This window comes from Pinus tabuliformis, chromosome 4_2 (genome assembly GCF_031772625.1).
Source record: "Pinus tabuliformis cultivar Carrire ecotype Pingquan chromosome 4_2, CPIR1, whole genome shotgun sequence".
Taxonomy (NCBI): Eukaryota; Viridiplantae; Streptophyta; class Pinopsida; order Pinales; family Pinaceae; genus Pinus; species Pinus tabuliformis.
This window is the reverse complement of record NC_142304.1, coordinates 364222102-364232415: the sequence shown is the minus strand read 5'-3', so window position 1 is coordinate 364232415 and position 10314 is coordinate 364222102. Positions and strand designations below refer to the sequence as shown.

The window sequence follows — 10314 nt, the reverse complement described above, 5'->3', positions numbered from 1 at the left end:
GTGATCCAGATTGGATCATTATATTGTTTGTCATCCATCTCGATGCATTTGGAGTGGGAAAAGTGGAGGAATCAACTCATGGGACCGTTTTTACCAACAGGGCCCAATTTGGCAAAACGGGGTTTGAAACCTTCTGGGAGCGTTTTGAGGCATCAAACGACGTTTTTTGGGGGTAAAACTTTGTTGCTCTGGCCCAACACCACTTCATGATATTCTACACACAAATATTTCCAACGGTGCAAGAAGTAGCTCAATCAGAGTCTTTATGCAAAATTTATGCCACTCATAAGTTGACCTTCTTGTTTTCACACGTATAGTTCAGGAGGATGTTGCGTCAGCCCCCATTATTCATGGAAAATGGGCTAGCCACATGATTATGATGTAAAATACTCTAGAATATTCAATATTTAACTCTAGTTAAGAGTCGATGTAGCAAAAATTAACCACTAGTAGGCTATCGGGTTGTGTTATAATCGGGCCACTAGGAGGAAGAGGCATTCCATTCTTTCGATAACATTTTGTTCCATAACTGAGCAAAGATAGCAAGGATAGATAGGATGTAGAGCACATATAGAGGATTTGTGCATTATAGTAGCCCATGGGCCACATACTTACTTCTTTGTACCTGCAACCATATTTCCAGACAGAGAAAGAGAGCGAAGCCGCCTCACCTTCTAGCTGGGTTTTCTCTAGAAAGGGTTTCCCAAAGAGCATATCTTGTGTCTTACATTTGTGCATGAGCTTATTTTGTCGTTTTCTACTTTTTTTGCATAATTTCCATTCACGTGCATGCACTAATTAGAGTTAAAATCTACAAATCTAGAATTTTAATAAAATTGTAAGTGTAAAATTTTAGTATTTTAATATATTATTGTCAGATTTGTTGTGACTAACTACCCAGTGGAATATCCACGGCAGTTTATGGATCCAGAAGGATTTGTAGAAGTTCTGCTTGATCTCTTGTCGAAGATTTGTTGTTGGTCTATTGTTGATGGATTTGTTGTGCAGAAGGAGGGTTTGACTTAGAATATAGAAGGTTATTCATGTGTCTTGGATATCTCACTTTGATATGATTTTATAAAAATATTATTTTTTTCTAGGTTTCCCCTTGGAGGGGTTTGGCCCTGGATTGGAGCCTATATCTTGTGTCTCTTGTGTATTATGATCTTCATGTTTTTACATTTGATAATTGTTTGATAAAGAAGAAAGTAATTAAAGTAATAAGAATGTAGGTTTTAACCCCGTACATAAATTACCTAAACACAAATTCTAAAAAACAGAAAATAAACAATGGCAAAAGCATAAAACATAAAATAGATATACACAAAGATTTTCCCCTGGATCGCAAAACCGGGACTACCAGATTTATTTTTCATTGTATTCCAGGTAGTCATGGAAAGAATATAACACACCCCCAACATTCTCCCAATTGTTGTTTTCTTTCCACAAGGGGCCACAGGAGAGCTTAGTCATTTTTTTTTTAACAGAAACGGTTATGGATTATTTGTATTCAACTTGGCCTGAATGCCAAAAATCTGATTACATTGGAAATCTCTTTGCCCTGTTTCCGCTCACTGCAGTGACTAAGTATGCAGTTGGAGCTTGCAGAATTCTTTCTTGCTAAAGAGTCCATGGAATCAATTTCAGAGATTTTCCCCCACTTGAAGATGCAGACAAATTTATTTAATATCAAGCAGTAGAACATGGCAGCGATCAGATTATGGAATGGGTTCCCATGATTCTTTTCCGTCTTTCATCTTGGTTCCGGCAGAGAGGAGGACAGCTTTGTTGGCTTCTATGTCCGCCTCTTTATTATGGGTTCTCAGCACATGATAATATCTCAAATCCTGAAAGTAGCTTTCCAAGCCTTTGATTCTGGTTATCAGTCTTGCTAGATTAAGATCCAGAGTTGGGGATTTGGAAGCCATTGCGTTTATGATGATCTGGGAATCTCCTATAACGTTGGCTTCTTTTATGTTTAATTCTTTGAGGCTCTTGAGACCTTGAAGGAGGGCTAAGGCCTCCGCTTGAATGCTGGAAGAATATCCGAGACCCCAGGCATAGGAATGGAATTTTTCTCCTATTGAATTTAAAACAACACCTCCTGCTCCAGCTTTGCCCGGGTTACCCTTTGCTGCCCCATCAAAAAAGAGGGAGTGTCTTGCTTGCGTTTTGATCCAGTCTTGAAAATCACTTTCAGACTTCCTTATCTGCCAGTCTTTAATGATAGGGGCGTTTCTGACTGCTGGTTGGAATTGAAGGCCTAGAATCGATCCCCAAATGATGTCCTGTTGACTGAGGTTGGAGTCATCTTTTATATCAGCCAAGCACTCCTTGATTTGGCATTTGATTTTGTTTTCTAAAATCTTGTGGTTCTGCTTTGTATTTCTGAAGATTCTTCTGTTGCGTTCAAGCCATATCTACCAGCTTATGATCTTTGGGAGGACTGCCCACGTTGTTTTAATGGTCTGATTTTTAGGAGCTGGGCCAGGGTATCTGGTTGCCCAGTTTGAAAAGAGATCCACCATGGTGCCAGGGAGCTTGAAATTTGGATCCGGATTTTGAATAAGTGAAGTCCATACCTGCTTGGAGAAGTTACACTCAAGAAACAAATGAACTGCTGACTCTGCGTTCTCACTGCACAATGAGCAGATGGAGGGACCGTAGAAACCTTTCTTCTGTAGAATGTCATAGGTTAAGATTTTGTTGTGACAGAGCTGCCAGGCAAAGAAGTCAATTTTGGGCAATGAAGGAGTGCACCATACACCTCGCCATGGAGTTGGATTGGGGGGAACATATGGTCGCTCATTCAATTTGATATACCCCAGGGAGAATTCGTAGCCTCTGATGTTCGTTCCCCATCCTTTCTGATCTCTTTTCCTCATATGCGTGGGCGCCATTCCGTGCAAACAATCCGTAACGTGGCCCATTCATTTGACAGGGCTCCAGCACCTCGATGCGTTTCCAACCTGCCCAGATATCGTTGTTCCATAATGAAATATTCCACAACGTGCACAGACCCTCTCTGTCCATCCAGCTACGCAGCGTGTTGATGGAGGCTTTGTTTTTAACTGGATCTTTATTCATGGTTATGTCAGTCCAAATGCTGACCTTTTTACCATTACCTGGAATCCAATAGGAGTGTGCTGTTATTAGAGGGGCAGCTTTAGCATACAGCTTCAGGAATGCCGAGTTAGGCCTTTGAATAACATTATCCAAACATCTGGTGTGGGATCCCCTGAAATATTTTTTCCAGAGAGTGACTTGAGCCCAGCCCGGATTGGGTGCAATGATTTTCCATATGATCTTTGCTGCCATTGCCACATTCTGCTGGCAGAGATTTTTAAAATTTAAGCCACCCTCCCACAAAGGCTTGGTAATGGTTTCCCAGATGATAAGAGGAATTTTATTTTCGTTTTGTTTTCCTCCCTTCCAGAAGAACCTCCGAATATATTCTTCCATTTTTTTTATGATGCTTGCCTTAGCAAGGAGCCCAATGAATTGGAATAAAGGGAGACTGATAAGCACTGATTTAATTAAAATTGATTTTCCAGCAGTTTTTAGCCAAGAGTAACCCCAAGCTTGTATTTTTGACTTGAATTTTTCCAACTGTGGGAGCCAGTCTTTGCTTGTAGGTCTCTTATGGTGTATAGGTAGTCCCAAGTATTTAAAAGAAGACCAGGAGGAAGAGGCTGCGAAGCCCAAACATCTAGAAATATCAGATAACACCCTTGGGGTAATGTTCCAGCTGTATATGTGGCATTTGCTCTTATTTACAGCACTACCTGAGGCCTTACTGAAGTCATCCAAAATCACTTTGAATTTTGATGCAGAGGTGAGTGTAGCAGGTCCCAGTAACAATGTGTCGTCCGCAAACAAGGCATGATTTATGTTTTTTACCCCTCTTGCAATGCACAATCCATTGATGTCTTGATCTTGCAACTTTTTGTTTAACAGGAAGCTGAGGACAGAAGCTTGGATGAAAAATAGTAGAGGGGATAGAGGACACCCCTGTCTAAGTCCTCTCGAAGCTTTGAAAAAGTCAGTGGCTCTACCATTCACTAGAGGGGCGATCCATGGCTCCGAGATGCATGCCCGGATCCATTTAATGAAATTTTCTCCAAACCCAAATTTGCTCATAACATTTAAAAGAAAGCTATGATTTACTCGATCAAATGCATTGGCTAAATCAAGTTTAATTGCCATACCTTGCTCTTTTCAGAGAAGACTTGAGTGAATTGCCTCTTGGACGAGAATGAAGTTGTCCACGATCTGCCTTCCTTGGATGAAGCCTCCTTGGTTCTCAGGGATTATTTTGGGAAGTATGAGCTTCAATCTGTTTGCGATTATTTTGGTGATTAATTTGTATCTAGTGTTACATAGGGAGATCGGACGAAATCTGCTGAAGATGTTGGCGCCTTTCTCCTTGGGGATAAGGGCTAAGAAGGCAGAGTTTGTGCTGCCTCCTATTTTCTGAGTATTCTGAGATTTTTGCACCATTTTGAGCAGATCCTTTTCTATAATCGGCCAGCAAGCTTGGAGAAATCTGGCCGAGAAGCCATCCAGCCGAGGGGCCTTATCCGGGTCCATATCAAAGAGGGCTTTTTCCACTTCCTCTTTAGTGATTTTGGCCTCAAGAGTTTCCTTTGTTCACTGAGATATTACAGAAGGTATAACATCTAGCAGATCTGAATATTGATTCGAATCCTTGTCCTCACTATACAAGCTTTGAAAGTGTAAAAAGGTTGCTTTCTTTATATACTAAAAATCCTTATGAATGTCATTATCCTCTTTGATCTCCGAGATAGTGTGAAAACATTTCCTTGCCTGGGTTTGTTTGTGAAAGTAGGCAGTGTTCCTATCCCCTGCTTTGAGCCAAAGATTGCAAGATTTTAATCTCCAATATTCTTCTTCAGCTAAGCAAGCCCTGTGGTAGCACTGCTGCAGATGAGATTCCTGTTCTGGCACCTCCTTAGGGATTGTGTCCTTCTCCATACTCTTTTGGTGGGAGGCAAGCGAGGCTTTCATGGATTTTCTGTCTATAGCCGGATTAGGCAGAGTTTTAGCCCATCTTTTGAGAGCTCCTCTTACCCTTCTGAGCTTTTCTTCCCAGATATAGAAAGGTGAGCCTTTGACCGACTGATTCCAGCAATCCTTGACAATTTGCATGAAGTCTGGCTCCTTTATCCAGAGCGGGCTAAAACGAAATGGGATAGGCCCCAAATCAAGATGAGCTAGAAGCTCTAGTTTAATGGGCTTATGGTCCGAAATGCTATTAGGAAGAATATGCATTCTTGGTTCTAGGCCTAGCAGCAAGAAGGAGCTTTGAATAAAGAATCTATCTAGCCTGGCAGCAATATGGCCAGGGCCCATTCTTTTATTAGACCAAGAGTACTTATCGGAAGAGGGTTTGATATCCAGCATGTCCCACTCCTGCAAAATGTCCTCCACCCATTCCCTTGCTGGATCACATACTATGCTGCCTCCCCTTTTTTCAGATGAATGGAGAATGAGATTGAGGTCCCCGGCTATAATAATATTCTCCATGTTTGTCAAATCTGCTTGTTGTCTTATGGAGTCCCAACAGTTCTTTTTTCCCCAACATTGACTGGAGAGTAAACATTAAAAAGACAAAAAATTTCCTTGGTGTCTAGGTTCTGCATTTTCAGCAGCAACCAGTGGGTATTTCTAGCCTCAAATAGGACTGCAAATTTGCTCATGTTCCATAAAGTGCCGATTCCTCCCGAGGCTCCCCGGGCAGAGATTGCTCTTGCTTCACTTTTGAACCAGAGTTTCTTGCTTGTTTGAAGGAAGACTATGTCTTCCAGCTTTGTCTCCTAGACGAGAAGTATGTCTGGGGTCTCTATTCTGATTAAGTTTCTGATGGCTTCTTCCTTAGCTTTACTCCCCATACCTCTACAATTCTAGGAGATGATCTTCATTATTTGTGTTTCTGGTGGGCTCCCTTGGAGCCTTGGATCTGGCTTTTCAGCATCTTTGACTTTGGAGCTAGCAGTTTTTCCAAGGTTGGTTGGCTGCCCTGAAGTTTTTCTTTGTAGGTCTCCTGCTCCCTTTTTTCCCTGTCCGTTTTCCGGCCTCTTGTAGATCTTCTTACTAAGGTTTGGGACTCTCCTATTTCCCCTTCCTCTTCTGATTCTTCAGATTCCTGTTCTTCTTCCTCCTCTTCTAAAATCTTATCTTTGGGATCTTCAGTGTTGGCTCCTTTGAGGGAGGCTGAGGGGGTACCTTTTCCTGAAGGAGTTGTTTTATGGACCTCGGTCTCCTGAGTCATTTCTGTCTCCTTTTGTAGCTCGATCTCCTGGGTGCCCTCTGTTTGCGAGCTCAGAGGGTCGAACTTGTTTTCTGGCGCAGTCTTGGTCAGGATCTGGTGAGTAGTAGTCTGGTGAGGCCCTTTGCCGTTAGGGCCTCCCAGTTTCTGATTCTTAGGATGTGATTTGGATCTCTTGACTTGGTTCCATCCGTCCTCCTTCCCTTGTGCAAGCTCATTGTTGGTCGGGGAATCTCTGGTGAAATGTCCATAAACATGACATTTCCGGCATTTGAAGGGCAGTTGTTCATAATCCAGTTTCTGTAAATGCGTCCAACTTCCGACTTTTATTGTGATGGCCTCTGGTAATCCCACCTCCAGATCAACCTCTATGCAGATCCTCGCACAGTCATATTGATCTTTATTATTTGCTCGGTCTATGAATTTCCCCAGGGCATTTCCAATATGTCTCAGTGAGTCCCAATTCCAACAGTGCATTGGAAGATTTGGAAGTCTGACCCATACCAGGACTGCTTTGGGTACATCAACTATCGGATTAAAGTCTGGGGTCCAGTTGTTCAGATACAAACCCTGAGGGCCCATGAAGTAGGGGCCCTTTTGGAAGATCAGGTCTTTGTCTTCCTTTGATGTGAATTCGAAGAGGAAGTATCCTCTCCCCAGAAAGTATGAGGTGACATTTTCTTTGATTAGCGGCGCCCAGTTTCTGATGACCCAGCTCTCAGTGGATTTTGGAGATGACCATAGTCCTGTGAACTGGCCGATGAGAACCCGTTCAGCTAACGACATAGCAACTTGGATCGGGGTTTCTGGAGGAAGAGAGATCACCGAAATATCATCTAGTTTTTTAACAAACTTTGCTGCTTCTGCTGTTTTCTTCTTTGGGAGACCAGCCAAGAGCTGGGAGAAGGCCTCAACAGGCGATCTCGGCGGGGGAGGTGGGGGAGCCGCCTGAGGAGAGCCCAACCCCTCCATAGTTTCAATCCCCAGGAGCGGGAGTGTCAAAATCCGGCAGATCGGTCCATGAAGCGGCCCAACCACTGCATGCAGAAGACTGCAGCATTCAGATCGGCCGAGAGCAGGCAAGTTCGCAGCTTGCAGGACGCACTGCGTGCGGGCCTCAGGGTTCAGCTGCAGAACGCGCACGCAGAGCTATTCCACATGAAAGCTTAGTCATTGGTCCAACCTTGCAATGCCCATTGTTTCTCTACACCAAGAGAACTTCTTAGTGCTCACAGACTTTGTCAATGCATCTGCAATATTCTTTGAAGTGTCCAACTTTACTAGAAACACCTTTTTATCCTCAACCATATCCCTCACAAAGTGATATTGAGCATTAATGTGCTTTGTCTTTGAATGATAAGCAGGGTTCTTTGCCAAGAAAATTGCACTTTGGCTATCATAGTCTATCCTTATAGCTCGTTGTACTAACCCCATACTTGAACACAATCTTTGCAACCAAACTACTTCCTTGCTTGCATGAGTGGTTGCCATGTATTCCACCTCTGTAGTTGAAAGCGTCACTATAGACTGTATCTTACTCATCCAACTGACTCCACCTCCAAATAGGTTAAACACATACCCACTTGTAGATCTTCTCTGATCTAGATCTCTAGCCCAATCTGCATCAACAAAGCCACGGATGTCCAAAACTTTGTCCAATACTAGTCTTCCTTGGTAGCACAAACCATAATCACTAGTGCCACACAAATATATGAAAACCCACTTCATTGTTGTCCAATGCTCCTTCCTTGGTTTTGACATAAACCTGCTCAATACTCCCACGGCATGTGCAATGTCTGGTCTAGTACAGACCATTGCATACATCAAGCTACTGACTGCACTTGCATATGGCATACGAGACATGTCCTCTTCCTCTTCTTGTGTCTTGGGACACTATTCAGCAGATAATTTTACACCTATAGGAATAAGAACTTTCACCGATTTACTTTCCCGCATATTAAACCTATGTAGTTTTATCTCGACATACTTCCTCTGGTTTAACCAGAGCTTCCTCTTTGCCCGATCTCATTTAATTTCCATGCACAAAATATAGTTTGTAGCACCAATATCTTTCAAATCGAATTTGGAGGACAATTGGGTCTTCAAATCTTGGATAATTTCTTTGTCATTTCCAACCATCAACATATCATCCACATACAAGACCAGATAAATAACACGTCACCAATTAATTTAAAATACACATAGTGATCTGCTTTACTTCTGGTGAAGCCAAGTCCCTGTATAAATGTATCAAATTTCTGATACCACATCCTTGGTGACTGTTTTAACCCATACAAAGACTTTTTTAATTTGCATACCCGTTCTTTCTTACCCTTCACCACAAAGCATTCAAGTTTTTTCATGTAGATCTCTTCTTTCAGATCCCCGTGAAGAAATGTTGTCTTCACATCCATATGTTCTACCTCAAAATCAAAAGCAACATCAACAGATAAAAGTAATATAATAGAAGCTACCTTGGTAATAGGAGAAAAAATATCACCAAAATCAATTCCCGTCACTTGGGAATAACCTTTTGCTACCAACCAAGCTTTGTATTTCTCCACCTTGCCTTCTGCATTCATCTTCTTCTTAAACACCCATTTGCTACCAATGGGTTTTTTTCCAGCCGATCCACTAGATCCCAGGTCTCATTTTTGTGCAAAGATGTCATTTCATCAACCAGGTTACCTTCTTTCTCAAACTGATCTTCTCATAATTGGAGTTTGTGGCTCTTCATCTTCTGATTCCTCTTCTGCTGTAGAGTCTGATTCTTCTTCTTTAGCTCAAACTCTATCTTCTCAGGTTCCTTTGGTAGGACTTCATGTTTAATAACATTTTTCAACTCTCTAAACACTACATCTTGGTTGTACACAACCTTCCTTGTTTATGGGTTCCAAATCATATAACCTTTTAAACCATCCTTATACCCAATAAAGATGCACCTTTCAGATTTACTATCCAACTTTGTTCTTTTCTCCTTTGGAACATGTACATATGCATCACATCCAAATACCCTCAGATGTGAAAGAGAAGGTTTCTTACCAGCCATACCTCTTGTGGAGTCTTATCCTCCAACATTGATGAAGGTGATTTGTTGACCACATAACATGCAATCTCCATTTCCTCTGCCCATAATTCTTGTCCCAACCAAACACCACTGAGCATGCTTCTTGCCTTTTCCATCAACATCTTGTTCATTCTTTCTACAACTCCATTTCGTTGAGGTGTGTATAGAGTAGTCTTTTGTTGTGCTATACCACACTTCTTACAGAACTCTTCAAATTCCTTCTTGCAAAACTCTCCATGTTATCTGTCCTCAACACCTTTATCTTCTTCTCTGTCTAGTTTTCCACCAGAGCCTTAAATTCTTTAAACCTATCAAAGACTTCATATTTCTTCATAGGAAATATATCCATGCATTCCTTGATAAGTCATCTATAAATGATACATAGTACACAGACTTACCCAATGATGGAACTGATATAGGTCCAAACACATCACTGTGCACAAGCTCTAATATCTGTTTCGCCCTCTTAGCACCAGAGGGGAAACTCACCCGATTTTGCTTCCCATATACACAATTTTCACAGAAATAAAAAAACTAGAGAGAAATTAGACATACCTTCTATCATACCATTACCATGAAGTATTCGAAGGCCCTTCTCTCCAATATGTCCAAGCCTTTGATGCCATAGCATGGTCTTTTCTCCAGAGACCACTAGATTTTCTACTCCACTTTCAGGAACCACAGAATTGTTGCACCCATCAATAATAGTGCTACCCTGAAGCTTGTACAGAGTTCCAATCCGAACTCCCCGCATCAATACCAGTGCTCCCCGAACCATCTTGTAGGTATCTTTCTCGAACACTATTTTTACACCTGCATCATCTAGCTTGCTTACATAAATCATATTTTTGGCCAATGTAGGAATATGCAAAACACCTGGAAGTGTTCTAATCCTTCCACCTTACAACTTCAGCTTGACTTTTCCACGACCAACGATTCTAGCCTTCCTGTCATCCCC

At 41.9% G+C, this 10314-nt stretch overlaps 1 protein-coding gene across 1 annotated transcript; it reads right to left on the bottom strand.

The window, feature by feature from the left end:
* Positions 1 to 4761: 4761 nt before the first annotated feature.
* On the bottom strand, positions 4762 to 5547 carry LOC149169456 (uncharacterized). Its single transcript, XM_089425200.1, has one exon. The coding sequence runs from the start codon at positions 5545 to 5547 to the stop codon at positions 4762 to 4764; it is 786 nt and encodes a 261-aa protein (XP_089281326.1).
* Positions 5548 to 10314: the final 4767 nt, after the last annotated feature.

Bases quoted from the DNA above. Each gene is read 5' to 3' on its own strand.
- LOC149169456 (XM_089425200.1), bottom strand. From the start codon at position 5,547: ATGGAGAATATTATTATAGCCGGGGACCTCAATCTCATTCTCCATTCA.